Below are 21,297 nucleotides of genomic sequence, written 5' to 3'. Positions count from 1 at the left end.
GGCTCAGCACTGCTGAATATTCACAAATTTGGCAATATGGGCATTGTCTTTGAAAGTACAACAGAGTCAAAACTGCAAGACTGAATGCTTTAGCTTCATTCTGGAAGCAACCGTGCTCCAACTGTGGGAAACCTGGCCAAACCTGCTCCTGCCACCAACTGAAGCAAACTTTGTCAGGACGTAAGGGCCATGTCTAATGTATTTAAACCCAAGCCTAAAATAAGAAAACTTTTCAATGAAAACGTAATATTTTTCTACTGTCTATTTTGGCACACTATTCTGGAACCCGCAATTGCTACATTTTGGTCTTTCCAAAGTCCATTCTTTAGAACTGCTGTACTTCAGTAAAACAATGTATTTTGGCTGTGAAGAAAATTCTCTCAGCTGCCTCCTGAGCTGGTATCAAGACAGTTTCCACTCACAGAATACTTGGATTCCTGCAGTAAGCATAACTCACAAGCAGCCATCCTGGCTGTCCAGCCAGACAAAAAGCGACTGCCCAAGTGACAAGGCATGTGGAGTAACACCAGGCTGTGTCAGTCCTGAACAACCACTTCTGAAACCATCAAGATTGTATAGGCGTCTCATGCTGCCTTGTATTTTCATTTTTTGTCAAATGATTAGAAAACACATTTTGAAATCTGAGCAATAAGCTCTTCATCTATAAGCCTATGCTCTTCCGGCTGCTCTTAGCAAAGAATCAGTTTCTTAGTTCATGCATAGAGAATAACTCTACTTGATGTACATATTAAAGAATATGTTGTACTGCTCTCCGACAACTGAAACAAAGAGGATCCTTCATTTCATCTTAAAGGTTTCAATAGCTCCTCTGTTCATTACTATTGTTATACTATTATTATTACTGCACATTAAAGAAAAAACCACCCTTGTCTTTTCTTGCCTAAATCATGCTTTACTTCTTAGAAATCCTTTGCCTACATAACACTACTCACCCCTTCAGTGTTCTAAAATGTGTAATGAAAAGGACATAGCTTACAACTTCACTCAAAAATAATCATGCCTCTTCTGCAACGCATGTTTTAAAGAAAAAAATACTGCACACAGTCTAAATGGTTTAACCACTCTGGTCAAGCAGGAAAGTAAGTTACCATCTGTTCTGACATTAACAGTGGAGGTAGCCTATGTGAGTTCCATACACCACAGCATGAGCCCACACAAAACCTGATGGCAAACAGAGAAGAAAAAGATAGGGGGCAAATATAGTAAAATCTGTTCACAAAAGACCTGGTTATGTACAGGATGGATTACGCTGCTTTCCCTTTGTTCTCCACGTGAATTATCACATTGCCAAAGGCAATCAGATTGTACCGAATGAACAGCAACAGGAAAATTCATGAAGCAGCTGCTTAACCGCAAGCCAATCTCACTTGTGTTTCCAACTACTGAATTCTAGCAAGTTTTTTCCACTGTTCTAGCTTCACATATGCAATCATACTGAAAGTTGAACTGACAAAGTAATATTTTGCTTTCTGAAGGAATGGTTTTGCCTTTCTTATGCTGTAGGATTTATCTCTTTTGAAGTCAGGCAAAATGGGTATGGATGTCATCTTATTTCATCTAAGAGAAACATGCTACTGCCCAAACATCCTCATTCTTTGAAGCTATACACATCAAAGTTCCATAGAAACCTATCATCACACTGCCTTTTCCACAAACCTCTTATACACCGTGGTTTGCAAAGTGGGTTCACACAGTCCCTAAACGCATCCTCTGCTGACTAATATCACCCTCTTTCTTAGCTAAAAATAAAGATTTGTAATTAGTAAGAAAACTCAATTCCATAATTAAAAATCCTTACATTTCAACAGGCTCAGCATTTCAAACTGAAGAGAAAACCACCCAGTGTTTGGGTGGAGTAGGAAGGTAGCACTGGAAGGCCATACTCATAACACGTTGTTCATACAGCAAAGCTATTCATTTTCTGAAACTCTGTGCCTCTGAAATTAGAAAAGAGCAAGAAAGTCTACAAAAATTCCAGCAACAAAACCTCTGTTTCTTTTCTGCTACCACTACCTTTACTATACACCAGACAGCTCAGTCAGCAGCTTCTGGTTTCAAGATAACACGGAGCAGGCTTTGGCAGCCCTCAGGATATCCTAGCTATTCTCGGTGCAGCATCAAGGATGAAGGTTATAAAGGAGTAACTTAGTTTCAAATGTAATTTAAAGTCACTTGCACAAGTGTGTGAGAAAGGAGACAGTGATTTTGGTGTATTGAGTCCAAGAAGAAATGTTTTACTTCTGCAGAAATTCAATTTATTAGAGACATAGGAGCAATAATCAATTTCCTTCCTTTACTGTCTACAAAGAAGTGCCAGTAAGAAGCAAGTAGAACTCAAGTAATTTCAATAAAGGTTAGATATGAGAAAATCTTTGAGACTGAATATCAGAGCTGGACGCTAAGGACCAGACAGGAAGTTTTCTACTGTATGGGAGCTCTTGAGTCAGGGCTTGAACCACTGATTGATCACCTGGGGAAAGGACAGAGACAGCCCTGGGAGCACAGGTGAAGGCAATTCACCTGTGTTACCAGAAGGGGTGGAGCCTGGCTGCACCTCTCTTAGACCCATTTAAGGGCTGACTGCCACCAGAGAAGGATCTCTGGTTGGAGATTCCTCCCTTGTGGAATTTGTTTCCAAGAACCTAGATCCTTATGGATGGGTGAGCATTCCTTTCCTGTTTGTCCCTTTTGCCATTCCACTCCTGTATTGCCTTTCTGCCATGCTAATCTTTCTGACTGTAACATCTACATTTTTTTTGTTGTTGATGTTGGAAAGCACTGAAATACTAAAACAATAAAGAAGGTAATTTTACTAGATACATCCACTGGAAACCGTATTTATTTTCAGAATAGTTTATTTCAAGTATTTCATTCAGGACTTTAGAAATCTTTATACCAAGAAAGCATTATAAAAACAGATATTTGAGCTAAGTTGAGAGAAAGTGCTCTCACCGACCTGATTCTATCTTTGTCATCATTACTGATATTGAGGCCTCCCACAGTTGCTTCAATTCATCTGAATGGATAGGGAACGTGAATATTTATAAACAGTTTCCTCTCTGACACAAGCTGCTCTTTGTATATCACAACTCCAAAGATGTCTTCAAGTAGAGTCCCATGTATAGACTAATGAAACTTAATTCCAACTGGAGGAACATAAAGTTAGGTCAGAGAAAGACCCCTACTCCATTTTCCAAGTGTTACAGAACTTCTCTAAGTTTAAGTGGGAAAATTTAGTTTCTTCTTTTGTCTTTGTGCAACTGTGGAAAATGGTAACGCTCTTTAGATTTACAGGTAGGCATTGTAAAAAAAAAAAATCCAGTGTGAAAGCAGAATTAGAGACCTCTGCATATGTGGAGACTTCCTATTACTGCATTCTATTTTTGAAAATTCAATTTTCAAATTGAAATTGTTTAACTTAGTTCTGCTACTGCCTCAAGTGTTAGTCCATACACACTTTGAAATAAATAAAAGAGTGATGAGCGTGAAGAATGACGCTGCGTGTTAAAAACACAAGTCAGAAAACAAAAAAAATCCTGCCATTCAGATGTATAATGTTAATAAAAGTTCTTTTAACAGATACATACCAGGCTTTACTTCACTACCCTGCAGGATTAGGGTTTCTGGGACAAAGGAAATGAAAGGCTTTTCTGCAGGCTCTCCTGCTCTTGCTCACTGGATATCTTCCATGCTTCAGGGATGAAGCATTATGAACTTTTGTCAGACAAACGTTCCATGGTAGAAAGAGTTTGAAAGAATTGAAATTCAAATAGAGTTCCATACTTTAAAACAAACCAGCCATCACCACCTCCAGCTACTATTTGCTTTGAACTTCATCTGCTATTTCCCTTAGTTCTTTCTTTCAAAACTACTTTGTCATTTTTCATATCTTTTCTATTTTTTTCTATTGTTGTTTCTTTGATACAAGCTTTTAAAGGCCCATGAATGCAGCATCCAACTAATAAGAACTTCATTTCAAACAGTCAAGTTCTACAAATACTGACATCTTTTTGCATCATTTAACTCAGAAGAATTTCAAATACTGTTTTGCTGAAATCCAGCTTATTAGAAGCACACCTGAGCCTTTCAAAATCTTCCTCAAAGAGCATCTCAATTTCAAGTCTTTTATGTTCTTAAGCAATATAATATTCTGAACCGCAAAGCTCTTCCACTTCACCCTTTTCCTCCAAATCCTAGTTTTATCCTCTGTATCTCTGCTGTCCTTCTCTAAGAAGATAATCTATCTTTCCTTTTCTTCAGCACCTTACATCATTTGGAATGTTGCACTAAGAGTATAACTTAACATTAAAATTTGCAATTTGAGAAATGCTCCATGAAGTTTTCAGAGCATCAGCAACTCCCTAAGCAAGAGGTATTACTACTCACTGGTTAGGAACAGACAACCATTTGACGTGTTTTCCTATCAGTTTAGAAGTAGAAATCCAGTTCAGTGAGGTACTAGGTATGTGGGGACATGCTTCTGGTAACAACAGTGAAGTCCAATATGAATGATGATTGAGAGGACAGAACTGAGATCATTATCCTGATTCCTGTTTATATGTTTAAGTGCCTTAAGAGGTGATGTTGCTCGAGTCACTGCTCCCTATTCTACATGAAATAAGCTCAAATGTCTGCAAGCAAATTCATGTTTTGTTCTACCCATTACTGAAATTCAGTTAATCGATTAGGAATGTTATATTTGCACAGCTTTAGAGCAAACTCTAATCTTTTACCTCCTTCAGAACATTACAGTGGTCAACAGCATCTCCAAATGTACTCATACTTCTTATACTTGAAGAAAAAGGCTGGAAATGAGGTGCAGCATGCTTAGCTGATACAATCAGTTACAGGTTTGAAAAATCAGTAGCTGTCAATTAACTGGATCATCAGTTTACCCAGTTCACCCCAGCTAACCATTTTGACTTTTAGTCTCTCAATCAACATCTGTTTTTCAAATAGATAGATAGCTATGTTCTGTTCTAAGAAAGTTCCCAGAGGATTAGAAATAGCTGGCATCCATCCACAATATACAGTAGAGGTCTGTGATAATTTCCAGAACACAGTGTCCTATTGCTAAACTTATTCGTTGCCAGTGCCTTCACCAGTTCTTTCTCCACCTGTGATCTGTGCTCTTATAGTTTCATGCAGCCACTTCCAACAGTTTTTTGTTACTGCAGTAGAGGACATATCACACACAGACCGCAAGACCTGTGCATACACAGAGACAATAAATCACTGGGCTGGACTCTGTGTCATACATGCCACCAAGACCGAGCCCTGTATCTCATGACAGCCAGGACAGTCATACACACATGCTGCCCCTCAGGCCTTCCAAATAATCGATGAGCATCCCATACTCAAGACCAGCTTTCTAACTGTTTTCAAGTATAACTTTATTTCTGCTTAAAAGAAAATAGTGATCTAAAACAGTACTGCTGAGTTAGCAGTTCACATCTCCTTGCTAGAGTTCTTCGCTGCCTGGCTCTTTACAAAAAGCGATGTGAGGTTTCAGACATTCAGTAATAATATCAGGTGTACTAGATGCACAGAATGTGACAAACTTATTTCATGCTTCCAGCCCACCTTCAAGGCTTTGAGGTTGCACTTTTTGGCACAAACATATTATGGTTCAGTTTGGCTGAAGAATTGACATCATTATCCACTACTTACCACATCTCTCCAAAGCAACTAGCTGGTACACTAGTTTGTAAACAGTGGACCTAGCAGCACTTTTTATTAAGAGCTTCAGGATAAGATACAAGGGTGACCACATGCACTGAATCCCTGAAGAACCATCAGAACTGACAAACTGGGGAAACATAAAAAGGAGCAAACTTCTGCCTCTGCAAAAGCATGAACTTAATGGTCTGAAAGACAGTTATCCATTTTGATAAACCTGAATCTCAGCACATCAGTAACTGCACAGCTGACTGCTACAGACATTGAAAGAGTGTAAAATATTTTCCTAGTGATAAATTTGACAAGAAAAGGTAATAACCATCTTACATGAAACAGATGGCTTATATTGCTCTGCTATAGATAAAGTTGTGTCAGCATTTCCTTAAAGGCCTCCCGGTTTCCTGTGGTTTTCAAGCTGGCAGAGTTTCTATGTCAACTCCAAAGACACAACCCAGGAGGTACTTAGAAAAATTAGGAAAAAAATAAGTTCTTAAGCAAATATTGAAAGAAAGAAGGCAGATTTCAGGGAAGCAGGTTGACAGAGAAAGCAGGAGTTTCCCAGGAGTTAGCAGACTTCTACTAGAAATGAGTCTGTGTTTAGTGAGCATGGAGGTATCTGTCTGCAGCTCTTGATGTTCACAGCATGTCTGCAGAATAACATATATTGTATCTGTCACATACTGCCTGTATAAATATGCATATACAGTATGTAGTTTTATGAACAGTTATAAAACAAAGAAACAATTCATAAGAAATTGAAAGTAAAACAGCTATTTATGATAGAAAAGACTAGGTCCTTCATCTAATGGATGATCGATCACAAATTTCTTTACTGCTGCAACTAACCCCTAGTTAATAAACAACATTCAGATACATTCCAGAGAATGTTAGTTCAGCTCCATCCCTATCCAAAGCATTTAACCCTGAATACTTTCCTAAACACAGAAGTTAGGGCCCAACTTCTGCTCTGGACTCCATGATGGAATTAGTGCAGAGACCTAGAGGCACAATTTGACCTACTACTGTCAATTACCTAAGATAACGTAGTATCACAGAATCATAGAATATCCTGAGTTAGAAGGGACCCATAAAGATCAATGAGCCCAACTCCTGTCTCCACAGAGAACCAACACAATAAATAAAAACAAAAAAATCAGACCGTCTTACTGAGAGCATTATCCAAATAACGAGTATTGGAAGTTCAGACATGTCCACCACCCTCTGGTACAGAACCTGTCTCTAACCTCCCCTAGCACAGCTCTATGCCATTCCCTCATGCCCTGCTGCTGTCATAGAGAGCAGAGCTCAGCACTGCTGTGAGAAGATACAGCTGCCACAAGCCTACCTGCAGCCTGCTCTGCTCTAGGCTGAACAAACCTAGGGACCTCACCCCACTCTCCTCATGTCTTCCCCTCCAGACCCTTCACCATCTTTGTAGACGTCCTTTGGACACTATCTAGTAGTTTTAAGTCCTCTTTTTATTGTGACACCCAGAACTGTACAAAATACTCAAGGTGAGGCTGCACCTGTGCAGCATAGATCAGGACAATCACTTCCCTAGACTGGCTGGCAATGCCATGCATGGTGTGCACCAGGCAATGGTTGGCTTTCCTGGCTGCCCAGGCATGCTGCTGACTCACGTTCAATTCGTTGTTGTTGAAGATCCTCAGATCCCTTTCAGCAGTGCTGCTCTGCAGTGTCTCACCCCTCACTCTGTACAGATAGTCAGGGTCACTCCTGCATAGGTGCATGTAAACTAACTGCATTTACTGAAAATTAACTGATATTTTAAGATCCATGTTAAAAGTAGAATTAACAAAGCTTTCTACTGAGCTCTGCAAAGTTCTGGATCAAACTTGAATTTGACATCATGATTAAAAGCTCTCTCATTTGATAACCACAAAATTTTTTTTTTTTTTTTTAACTTCAGTGAAGTTGGACTGGGCTCTCCTTGATACACTTCATCAATTCACTTTATACCAACTAGCTCTAGTCTTCTTATACTACTAGCTTTGGGATATTTGAATTCTCTCTTTTCCCAAAGACTCTCCCAATATTTAGCATTGTGCATATGCTCTGAACATTTATAATCTCTAATAGAACCAAGCAAGGTTTATTCCATGTTCACCTTCTGAAATTGCTACGTCATTCTGAACTTGATATACAAGGGCTGCTCTGAAAGCAACAGCTTTTTTTTTTTTTTTTTTTTTTTTTTTTTTTTTTTTTTTTTTTTTAAGATGTTGTCCTACAATGTCAGAGGCAGATGGAGGTGGTATGGCAGCAAGGGTTGAAGCCTCCCACCAACATCCTGTTGCACCTTGTTCTCGTGTGACAGATAGCAGCAGAGGAGCACTAGGTAACAGTAAACAGTATCTGACATAGAAGTGCACATGAAGCAAAGGTGTGTCACTGAATTCCTTCATGCAGAAAAATGGCACCCACTGACATTCATCAACACCTGCTCAACATTAATGGAAACCAAAAAGTGGACATGAGAAAAGTGAGGTGGCGGGTGGTGCATTTCAGCAGTGGTGACAGCAATGTGAAAGACAAGCAGAGTTCTGGATGACCATACAGATTTCTATGAGCCCAGCATGCAGACTCTTTTTCATTGCCTGTGAAAATGCACAGCTCACAGTGGTGACTGTGTTGAAAAATAATTTTTTTGCAGCTGCAAATTTGCTCTATCAAATTATTGTGTTATTGTGTTCTTTGCATCTGTTGTACTTTCCATGAAAATAGGAAGCATTACTTTCAGAGCGATCTACACACACTGTACTCTTTAATGTTAAGGAATCAATCAGATAGCCTGAGATTCAGCCATAATACACCTGTGTTGTAAGGCTTACTTCAATGTGTGAAGTTTCTCCACAAAATGGGAACTACAGTAATTAAGCAGCAGAGATTCAACCTCAGGTAACAGAAAGAAGGAAAACTTCACTAAGTCACAACACATCACAAGAACACAACCTGCAAGACTTGAAAACTGAGTAGGGTTTGCACGCTTTACAAGATGCAACCTAATTGAAAATCAAAGCCACTCCTGACACTACTACGCATTTTTATAAATTGTGATTTGTATGGATTTCTCAGCACACAGGGCATCTAACTTCAACAGAAATCACCATGGAGAATAAAGTATCATCATCTCAACAGAGTCTATTAAAGAAAGCACAAACAAACCTTTTTAAAAGTCTCCATACCAAAACCTTGCCCAGCAGCTACAAAGACTCACCATAAACTCCAGACCTCCAGAAAGAGTCTGAAAGAAAACCAGTGTGAATGAAACCTAGACGACTGGCGACTTCCCCAATCCAAAACAAAACCGAAGTCTGTACCTTGAATTGTTTTTGCCAAGCTGAAAAACAGGCGAGTCTACATTTCCAAACCAAATCTAAGATTTGTTGTATTATTCTTCAGTGATTCTCTCATACTTCACGAAAGCTCTAAAAGCAGAACTGAGCCCTCCAATCAAGTATTTCTTAGAAGTAGTTGAGCTGTGTTTAAAAAAGCACAGTTGTGTTTGTTTAAGGTAAGATTAACTTGAGGTATGATTAGATTTCTGTTCAATTATTGCAGATGTATTTTTTGGATCTCAAACTGCTGCTGGTTCAGAAGCCACTGTAAAGTATTATTTCATGTTCTCTAGTGACTGATTTGGAGGTATTGATCAGAGGTTTACCAAAAAAAGTTGCAAAAATTCCCGTCCTCACAGAAAGCTTCCCAATCCCTAGAGACAAAGAAGTTTTTGTGCCACGTTTTATATCTATTTTTGTATCAAACAGCTCATTTTTCTAGGATATAAGTGGTAGTTTCCTGCTACATCCACCCACTCACAGTACAGCTTCTCATGGTACAAAACACCCCAAACCAGCTATTATGGCTTAGCAAAGATCAAAGCTCTCCACCTATAAAAACCAGTGATTTAAGTTTTGCAACACAAAAGTTCTACCACACAATCTCTTTTCTTTTTCTAGATCAGTTGCTCATGTCAACGTACATGAAGAGACACTGCTGTGGACCATCACTGATGCTCAGCCTTGTATTTCCTGCATTCACATTAATCATCAAGACTCATTTTGGAAAAGAAAAAAAAAAAAAAAAACAACAAAAAAACAAAAAAAAAACCCACAGTTAATTTAACACCATTTTTATTCTCCATTTTCCTGGCTCTGCCTGGAGGTCAAGATTGCTTCACTTATATCACCACTAAGTGTAATAAATATATCTGGAAAAACTCTTCCCAGTCACCAAAAAATCCAAAGAGTCAAATTTAAGACACTGGCTACACTTACTGCATGAAAGAGCTTGAAATACAGCTCGGAAAGATACCCTGAGATATAAATAACATCTGTGTGAGAGGAACCCTTCCTCAGAAGTACCCCACAGTTTAGGATCAGAAAGGAATTAGGAAGGAATTACTATCCATGGGTTTTTTTGTTCTGCAAATAGGTGGTTGTGCTTAAGATTCACATGCATTCCGCAGATTTCCACTGGCTACAGCACATAGCATATTTTCAAATGGTTTATTACAAGTCATTCACAGTCTTCATGCCTGTTGGAAAGCATAATAAATACGCATACCTAACAACAAACCAAACCATCGCTTGACAGAACCACTTCAAAGCCTTTAGATGCATAGCAAAAAAAAAAAAAAAAAAAAAAAAAAAAGCAATCCTGCAAAAATCGGTCTTCCAGCCTCCTTCCCTCCCACCTTACTGGAAGTGCTGCCTTTTAAGTGCCACCTCTCGATAGCAAATAGAAACATACTCTACTGCTGTCTGCAGTCTCCCAGCAGGAGCTGCTAGACTCCCTTACTCCATCCCTAGGGCTCAGGTCAGTCCCAGGTGACAGTTACCACCTCGTTACTGGAACTAGAAACCCAACACAGCAGCACTCTTTTCACTGTTGAATTGCTTTGGAAGGAATCTTTAGCAGCTGAACGAGATACACACCTGCACCTAATGACCGTGCTGTGCAACATGTAGTATCTGGTAGGAAGTATTAGTTTTTATCTTAGCTGTTTTTCAAAGTCATTTCTAGTTCTTTAGATATTTATGTTTCATAGCAAATCCCATAAATAACAGTTTTCTTTCTCTCTTGCTCTTTTAAAACGCACAGAGCAACCCTTCACAATTATGAAACTCTGAAAACACAGATACAAGCCTACTTCAATATTTTTGAAATATCTGAAATAATTTCTGTTTGCCAATATAAATATTGATAAACTAAATTACTGACATAGCAGATGATTCAACTGTTTACTAAAGGATAATAACATGAACAGGTTATAGAAAGCTGCAAAATCACAAAGAATGTGCACAGTTGGCACAGCCCTTCACCACCACATTAGGCTGAGCACAGCTGTGCTGACCTGCCTCACATGAGGATTCAATTGCTCTCCACATTTAGCAATCAGGGACTGTGAGGAATGTAAGCCACAGGCTGAAATACTAGTTTCCTTTTTTCTTTTCCATTAATTAGAATTCCCCATAGAAATTTGGCTTATGGATTAGGTATTAAATTATTTTATAATATCCTGCTCTGTACTGGGTAGCATATACAATAAATGGAAAACAGACAATTGCTCTGGGTTTACATCCCGTTGGAATTTTCAATCTCTTTCTATACATAGAATTTTTGTCTTTCAAACACTCCAGTCTGGAAGCACACCAGGTTCAGCATATTGTGCCTAACAGACACACAGAGCATGTTCCATGCAGTTACGAACCTGCACATTGGAACAGAAGAGCAGGCCAGTACTAGCTTGGGTTGGTAGCTTTGCATTAAAAAAAACACAAATTCATTCCCCCGGTATGCAAAGTTTGTGTTAAGAACAGACGATATCCCCGTTAATCATTTTTCTGCCCTATCTATTTATGAGTACCTTACCAAAGCATAGCAACACAACAAACAAACAAACAAGGAAAAAAAAAAGAGCAGACTGAAGGAAATCCTGGAAAAAAAGATTCAAAAAAAGATTCCTGTGTTTGGAGGTGTTACCATCATGGCCATCCATATTTGGCAAGACTCGATTTCCTAACTTAACCATGTATCTATCCATTCAGCTTTCCACTGTTATCTTTACAACCATTATGAATGCCTGCTCCAGACTGGAATTCACAAGATTGGTTATATAGTACTACAATTTATATGTATTAAATGAATTAAATATTAATCACAGCTTATATTAAACACACATAATAAATTTAAATAAATACAATGTAATGCTGTAATGCTATAACGTGATACAACCCCAGGCTGCAGCAAATGAGACCAAGCCGAAACGTAGCAGCTGTGGACACACAGAAACAAAAGAAGAAAATCTGCTTACCTTTAGAAGACCTTTAGTAGGGAGAGATCTCCAGACAGATGCCCTCACCCACACTGCCAACCCTTAAATGAGATTTGAGAAGGGGTGGATACTGGCTCCAGCCCTTCCAATCACTCCGATGCATTACATGCACCTGAGCTCTGCAGGGTTGGCCCTGCCTTCCCACCAGGTGCTCAATCAGCATCTCCACTACACACGAATATATTTTAAAATCAATTATTTATATAATTTCTCTAAATGTATTTCCAGATAGATTCTATGAAATCAGCATTAAAGCTCAGAAAATAACAGAATTAATACAAGTCTCCTCTTGGTAACATTATGAAATATCACAGTAATCACACAGTATCTTTATATGAATAATAATATTAAACATTATCTTATAAAAGTATTGATTTCTGCACATTTGCTGAGCCAGGCACCTTAGCTTATAAGAATCAGACGTATTTCGAATGGTTCCTTCATGTGAGGATATGTCTGTCTATACATCTGAAACACAGGCAAATACTTGGTTCTATTTTCAAATCTCTCATTTTCCTTTCCTGCAGTCACTGCATCCCTGCGTTAGATTTATTTACATCCTCCCTAATACTAAGGAGAACTAGATATGTATAACAGATCATAGGTATGCAAGATCAATTAAAACAACAGCAACACCTGTTGGTAACAGTAAGCCATGCATGGAAGAAAAATATACATTTACTGTGTCTTCATGATTGATTGTAAACTTAACAGTAAAGAACAAGAGCACATTTTCCACTATTTTAATACATACGGGAACTCGAGACACAGCCAGGAAGGAAAGCTCTTTCATACAGAAACAGCTTCAGTCTTCCAAAGTTCAGGAAAGTATTGCCTTTCTTTATAAACATCTCCCTAATTCCAAGGCAGATTAAATTCAAAAACGTGGAATAAAAATCAGTCTGAAGGCCCATGCTAGCACAAAGCTTGATGAGATTTGTTTTCAGTCCTTGGCCAGAGTTTATTTTCCTCCTCATTTATGCTCAAGAAACCATCATTTCTGCATTTTCTTTCTAATTTGTTTCATTATTCTGTCTGACTTGCTCATAAAAATAAAATAAACCAAGTTCTGATCTAGGCCATGGCACTCACCAAAAACAGAACCTGCATCACAAGAGAAAAGAGTCAGTGAGAAGAGATGTCATATCAGCTTCAGCTGCTTCTCTGCAACTGTTCTTTTACAGTCTCATGTATCAGTCACCAAAGTTTATGGTTAGCAAGCACTACCAAAAGTGAGAGTACAACTCCATTGGCACACAGGGCATTTAGCTGACACTCAAGTCATAGAGCAGCCTAGAAGTGCATCACAGCAAAATAGAACAGCGATGCCAGACCCAGGTGCAGCCACAAGCTGGCTCTGCAGAAGGAGCTCCAAAGAGCCTTTAATCAAGCATTTCCTAAATGTGGTGGTATTTGAATACTCACCACACAGACGGTTTGGAAAATAAAAATCAGGCACGTGTAGAGCATTTTCTCTTCAGTAGAACAAGCCCCAGTGTGTAGCTGTGAAATCTCAGCTGCCACAGGCACATTAGTGAGCTGAGTACCATCCAGGATCCCCAGCTCTACCAGCCACAGTGGTCAAGCCATGAGCTGAAAGCTTCTGAGACACTGGGGCAAACTCACAGAATCACAGAAAGGCCAGGGTTGGAAGGGACCTCAAGGATCATCAATCTCCAACCCCCCTGCCACAAACTCAGGACAGTCCCCTATGCATGTGGCCTTAGTTCTCTATAAATGACTGTATCTATCACACAGCTCAGCTCTTCTTCTTTGCATCAGCTGTACACAGAAGGATACATTCTGGCTTATTCTTCATCTGCACAGATATTTCTAAGAGCAATAGTACAAAAAGCCAATTGGGAAATGTTTTAAGCCACACATTTAGTTTTAGTGTAGCTGGACCTTTACAGGATATAAAATACATGTACCACATGTTCTAACTCATTGGTCTTTTGAATAAATCAAAATAACTGTCTAAGACAAAACAAAAGAGGCTTTAAAAGCATCACTTAAAATCTGCTTGTAGAAATACATGGATTGATCTAACGTTTCTGGCTGTCATCATGACTTAGGAAATCATGTATTTCTCCTTCCACTCATGTGCACTTCATCTTAACTATAATAATAAAACTCTTCCCAAGGAACATTAAGCACAATAATTATTTCACTATTACACCAAATATTAAGTACACTATGTCCCATTTCTGCCTTAGTTACATTCCACATATAACTACATCCTTCAGTACTAAGAAGTACTGACCAGGGGCTATTTCACACCCTGCCTGTTCCCATGTTTTCATGGTAAGTCTAAAGATAGACGGTATTTTTCTTAAAACTATAAGTTCTGCATCATATATCTATTTTTTGTGAGTATATAAGCTATCATGGAAAAAAACACAATTCTATCCCCAAGCTTGCTTGTGTAAAAAGGAAAGCTTTAAATAATAAACTCTGTGCATACTGTTGTGGTTTACAGTTGTTTTACAAGAGGGAGAAGGGGAGCTACAAACTCAAACAAGCCCAGAAGCACCAAAAAAAAAAAAAAAAAAAAAAAGCAGCTTACAATTATTTTAGCATGACTTACGGTACTGGAAAGCTTGAGATTGGCAATACTGATATAAGTTTTTAAAAGCATGTATTCAGGACAGCATGCCTTTTCATATCAAATCTCCAGCTTCCTTTCCCTCTTGAACTCCAGTCCCTTCATTTACAAAAATGTTCATTCATCATCCCCTAAAATTCTCCACTGCCTTCTGCAAAATGAAAGAATCACTCCAAGTCTTGTCTTTTTATTATTCTGCTATTGGACTAGCAAGTTTCAAACAATTTCTACTCAACTTGTGTTCCTTAGCTGATAGAGTTGTGGTTGGGCAGGAAATGAGTAAATATAGAGAAGGGCATAATTCTTAATAAAAAAAATAGAAGTTTGGTTTCTTTCATTGTCAGCTGACCAAGTTTTGGGTGGTTTTTTTGTTTGTTTGTTTTGCTTCTCTTTTTGTTTGTTTTTGGTTTTGTTTTTTAAACAGTGAGAAAACTACTATTAAAAATGTATTGTAAAATCTCAATGGAGACAAGATTAACCTTACGGTAAAATCCAGGCTGTTTTTTCTACAGTTGCATGAGTAAATGTGTATTAATTATCTAGTGGTGAAAACACTTCTTCTTGGCACTGAGGACAAAGCTACTGTTTTGTTCACTTTGGCACAAGAAGAAAATCAGTTTCCAAATTGATTTCATCTCATACTTTTGAAACATTTTATAGATTCATTTAGAATAAGCAAGCTCTCATTTTGGTAGCTGACAATAACCCAAAAGCCACTTTGGTAGTTATTATTTAATTGGAACACTCTTTGTAATTCCTCATATCAATAGACTTGTCAATCATTAAAGCACTGTAGTTTTAAGCAGCTGAAAGTAGATAGACAAAAGATATTATTAAAATGTCACTAAAAATAATCACAAAAAAATTTTATTTTACACAGATTAATTCGAGAATTTGACATTGTGATACTTCATTTTATAACAGACTGAATCAGAGAAAAATATCCATCTGAAAGTCTAGAAAATAACAATTGTTTACAGAGAAGCAGATATTTGCCTTTCACCATAAATCCAACAGTCTTATACCCAAATCTGAAATCTGGAATGAGGTCATCACTGTTTGAAAACCTTTAGGCTAACTTCCACACTCTGCAAAAGCTGAGGTTATCTGACAAGGTGTTCTTGAATTATATGCTGACACTTGCTAGAAGTGTGCATTTAACTGGGCATTTTGTAGGCTTCTGACATTCAGGAAGACTCCACCTCTGTTTATTTTCTAGTACTTCCAGAAAATACAAAGTTCTTCCATTCCCTGCAGCCCACCTCCTTGGCACGTTTTGTGCAAGAAAAAAATAATGCATGAGACAAATTGTAACTAATATATTCCAACAGCCAGCACATTCCTTATTACTCTATTAAACGGACAACCAGCACCCAGAACTTGCTCATTAACACTGTAGTTAGACAGCTGATTGTGTGCGCTAATAAGCCATAAGAAAGACTAAACACGCTGGCCTGCTGCCCAAATAGTGGTGGCTGTGAAGAGCAGAATGAAGCACAGAGTTAGAAAACTCTGGCTTCCTTCTGTCTACCTTAATTTGGGCCTTCCCTGTCTGAAAGGAGTGGGTTTTTTTAATATATATACATACAAATACATGTATAGTATATACATATTTAACTACACCTGCGTTTAATTTTTGTCCCTTCATTTTGTCTCACTGCTTTTAAAACTGAAGAGGCTGGGTTAGACCTCCCAGCGAGGCCTGAGCAAAGCCAAGAGACACCCAAGCAAGGCAGGCATGACAGGGATGAAAACCTGGTCCCTTCCACAACCGGGAGGGGAGCAGGTAGATCACCAGGAGCCCAGTGAGTTCCTGGCTGAGCTTCACCCACTGAAAGGTGTGATGAAAGTGCTGCAGTGCCACACCAGACAGGACCAAGTAAAGATAAAGCTGAGTAAAGGTCTCTTCTGTATGCTCAGCCACAGATTTTAGTCTCTGAGATGTAGTGCATAAGTGCATTTATAAAATCATTCGCTTATCTTCCATCCACATTAATGTACACAAACAGAAAATATCTTCCCCCATTTTGGCTGGATTTAGCCTATGATTCTAAGAGGTTATGGTTTTCTACGTATAAAATATGGGCTTAATAGGAGTCATCTTTGGCAACATGTCCAATCCAGTCATGGTTTAGATTGATAACAAATAATTTCTCATAAAAGTAAATGAGATCTTCATTGACACAGCATTAACTATATGTCAGCAGCAGCAACGCAATAGCCATGTCTACTACTACCCAGCATCAGATTGTTCTGTTAGCTTAGTTCTACATTTCCAATTACTTTACTGGTAACCAAGCTTTAGTTAATTGCACACGTTTCTACAGTTACCAAGAAAGGCTAACATCAGCATTATATGTATAAGCAGCATGTAAACGTTTCCCATACCCTATCTTTACATGAACACAAAACAACTCTGAAAAAAACAAAAAAGCAACCGCTAATAAATTCACATTTACTCAACTTCAAGGGTACTAAATAAACATCCCAGGGGGCACTCCTTCATAGCATTATCAAGAAACTTTTGGCTTGGCTTATCTTCCCAGATGGTAGAAAACAACTTGATTATGAATAAAGGAGAGCTCAAGTATTTTGCTGTAAAATGCATTCCAGGTCACGAGAACAGAAAAAGCTCAATGATGAGTCCCAACCTGCAGCCAGTTGCGCATTTACCATCAGGTTCTGGCAGGTCCAACTACTCACAAACAATTTTCCTCAAACTGAAAGCCTGACACATCAGATGCACTATTTTTACAAGGGAAATCTATCAGGTTTACATCTGGCACGATATACCCCGTGGTGCAGCTGTGCTCAGGATTCCCGAGTGCTCACACCTACTCCTGCTGTGCCCTTACCTGCTTTAGCGGAAGGCTGGAGTCGATCTTGAGATCCAATCCAACCCCTGCGATTCTGTGACTGCCTTCCTGTTTTCGGGCAAGTAACCTGGCTCTACACCCCCAAGTAACCTAGGCTCCTAATGTGTCAAACGTGACTGTCTACAGTCATGTTCTCACTCAGTCCTTTGCACTGATAACGTCCTGGCTGCCTTCAGGGTCTGATCCCGGGTCCAGCATAGCCTGCCAGTATGATCTTGAAGGAAGTAATATACCTAAATATTTTTCTGGATGGATCAGTATCCATAGTCCTAGCTTAACTAAACTGGGTAATGGCCCCACTTAGTTATAAGTATTCATGCTACTGCCTAGCTTGCCAGCTGACATTTGTTTTCTGCATTCCCAAAACGAGCTGGTAAGAATTGAGCTTACTGGCCATTTATTACAAATCTACCGAACAGCAACAAAAGTCAGAAGAATAAAAGTTGGGTAAAACCAGTATAAATAGATAGCCACATACTCTTTGCATAACAAATGTGACTGGCAGTTCACTCACGGCTGTATGTAATTGATCCTCAATTTGCAATATTAGCTTCTGTCCCAATACAGAAGACATGTTTTCCAAGGAGTGCAAATGCCAGGCTGAATCAGACAGGCTGCCACACGGTTTCCCCAACAGGTTCAGTCATGCTGTTGTACTCAGGATCACTGCTGGCACTAGTATGCAAACCTCATGCTACCTTTAATTAACCTTTGCACAAGGTTGGAAGTTTTTAAATAAGTGTAGAATAACTTGTGTTTTGGTTTGGGACAGCTCCAGTTTCAGCTTGCACATCTGGATTTGCAAAAACCTGATGTCTGAATTAAAATAGAAGTATTAGGTAAACCAGTATTTAATTATTTAGTCCCTGGGGGTCACTCATTGTACATAGTTGTATTTGGAAAATGAAAATAAATTAGCAGCTTTGTAGTATGTGTGATCAACTTAAATCCTTTGTTGCAGTTTTTTTGCTGATATATATTTTCCTGATATATAAGAATTAGAGTAGAAATTATTAGCTAATTTAAAGATCCTTAGATGCAGCATCACACATAATGAAATTAGAGACAGAATCAGCAGATACTATCCCTAAAATATATTAATGATAATAAAACTGAGAAACCTCTTTTAAATATGTTTTTCTTAATTATTTCTTTTTCTGTTCATTCAGTGAATTCTGATAAGACAACCTGTGTGCCAGGTTTGCTGTACAATTCCTTCCTTACCTTTGCATAATATAAATGTTATAATATCCATAGATTATGTGTATATTTTGTAGTATATCTGAAGTGCCAATATAGTTTGATCATTCTACATTTCAGAATTACTGATATTCTGTGAGGCTTAGCTGTGAAGTTCATAATTTAAGAAGATTTTTTTCCACTGTATTATAAAACATTAATATTTTAAGATGGTGTTGTTAACATAAAATATTTTGAAGACATAATTAATTCCATCAAAAGATATTAAGTGTTTTGAAGTTTCAAAAAAAACCTTACATTATATAATACTACTTTGTTCCTATTTTACAGCGGAGGAATGTGGAATATTTGAAAGATGTCCCTTGTTTCTGGCTGTTGAGCTGGAAAGATTTCATTTATTGTTGTTTTCTAATGAAATGATGTACAACTGTCACTCAACCTGAAGTAAAAAGGGCAAATAAATTACTCCTTTCAAATTCAGGCCTAAAAATCTCCCAATTTAGAATGCTGAAATCTTTACCTCTTTGAAATAGTAGGCCTATTCATCTTGAGACCCTCTGAGGACAGCTACTCATCAAGTACATTCCTCCTCTTTTTTTTTTTTAGCTGGCTAATGAAAGATCCAACCAGAGGTCACTTTTCTGAAATCTGACCTGAGCCTGCACTTAACTGGAAAGATAAAATGGCGTTTTTAATTTTTTTTTTTTTTTTTTTTTTTTTGGAGCTACATTTTATTTAACACTTAAGATGGGTAAAGCAATATCTTTATAAATCTGGGAAGCATTTTTTATAAAATCCATCAACTTGCTCATTTTGTTTCTTAGTAGCAACACTGATTTAGATATTAACGTTATTTAAACATTTCTTGCGTGACTACGTGCAAAAACTCACTCAGCTCTGCTCTACAAAAAAAAAAAAAAAAAGAATTGCTCCTATAGTTTGCCAAGCTTGTATTCCATCTGCCTCCCTTGTTCATGTCTACTACTATGAACTTTTGAGGGAACTGGGCTGACCTCCTTCTGATTTTGAAGTGAAGCAAGACCATCTGAGACGGCAAACTGAGATCATCCCACTCCTGGGCCTCAAAGATGCAGGAAACAAAGCAAGGGCACTACAAATAATATGACCAGAAGACCAAGTTTATTTTCCAATTTTCTATAATTTGCAACTACAGCATCTGGCTATTTTATAATCATCAGTTTTCATTTCAGCTTCTATGTCACAAATCTTGCTTCGTGTCACTTTTACTATAAAAAATAATTTATAAAAGAAATGAAATGGGCTATAAAGAGAGTAATTACACTGCTGCAATGAACAATAGCAAGCTAAATTTGCTGATTACATTTTGTTATACACATCTTAAAGCGTCTCAGAGATTTAAGTGAAATATCTATCACTTAGAAATTCAACTGCATGCGACACCAACAACCAGTACTGGAAGAACTCAACCAAGCACATAACTTTTCATTCACTGGAAAAAAAGAAAAAGAAACACCTTCTGGTCCTTTCTACAACACTGTACAAGTAACTGTTTTTTCCCTAGTTTTACTAGAGAGTAACCTATCCATGCTCTTCACAAACAGAAGTGTCAAGCACACCGTGTTTTGTCACTCAGCAAACTAAGGTTGACATTGCTGTAAGACAAACACTAAGCAAATGTATGATTGCACTTGCCATTAGCAAGTCCCAGTAAAGATGTCCAGTCCTCAACTTCTCGTACCTTGTCTTGAAAGCAATCCTTTTACAAGGACATTTCACCCTTTGCCATGTTTGATGCAGTTAAAAAACAAACAAAAAAAAGGCTTCTTGTCTCAAAGCTGTGTAGTTGTAATTTTGGAAAGCAGCATTTCCATACTGACAAACTTACCCTGCAGATAGTTTTGTATACTCACCTTGCAGTCTTTTTGAACACATTTTGCTCTTCAACAGTATATCGTAAGTTTCACTTATTTGTTCTACGCAGTAAACTTTCGTCTGGTTATTGCTACTTTCCTCCATACGTGCAAGACAAATGTGAATTGTTCACACTCAAACTTTGTCAGCACAGTCATGAAAAGGAAATCAACTGCTACAGATGTAATAGCTTGCACTGCTTTGATCATAAAAGATCACATACTTTTTTTTTTTTTCAGTTTAGCATTTATTTTGACTCTCCAGTAACACAAGTGTATGGTGACAGACATCCCTAAATGTAGAAATGTTTGCAAGAGCTACAATATTTATATTCAGAGCTAGAAGCCTGCTGTATGTTCTCACGCTTCTAGCACTGGAGTCTAAAAACGTCCTAATTAGCAACAACAATAAACAAAAAAGTGAAAGCAACTGTCATCTTTCTTAACTTCAAATTCATTTTAAAAGTACACAGGAAGTGAAAGAAAGTTGTCTGTTGTGTTTTATTCCCCTAAATTCTTAAAGTTATTTGCTTAGCTACTTCAGAATCAGCATTTCTTATAATTCATGTTAAACTTTCTTCCCTATCTCATCTAATTTTAAGAGAATTATACTTCACATTTCACTTTGGACATGAGGCATGCTGTAAAATAAGCCTTAATTACAGTAAA

At 38.0% G+C, this 21,297-nt stretch overlaps 1 protein-coding gene across 1 annotated transcript in view; it reads right to left on the bottom strand.

Annotated features, from left to right (window-relative positions):
* COL5A2 (collagen type V alpha 2 chain) overlaps window positions 1–20,734 on the bottom strand; it is a gene marked incomplete at both ends in the record, with an annotated part of 79,869 nt that extends 59,135 nt beyond the window's left edge. The window contains one exon of the mRNA XM_079538891.1: window positions 20,629–20,734. Within this exon, the coding sequence (XP_079395017.1) occupies window positions 20,629–20,734 (106 nt within the window). The remainder of the gene's footprint in view (window positions 1–20,628) is intronic.
* Between the last annotated feature and the right edge of the window lie 563 nt (window positions 20,735–21,297).

The sequence above is a fragment of the Tetrao urogallus genome, assembly GCF_951394365.1.
Source record: "Tetrao urogallus genome assembly, chromosome: 8".
NCBI classification, from domain to species: domain Eukaryota; kingdom Metazoa; phylum Chordata; class Aves; order Galliformes; family Phasianidae; genus Tetrao; species Tetrao urogallus.
Note: the sequence above shows the minus strand (reverse complement) of the source record. Positions and strands in the feature narration are given on the sequence as shown.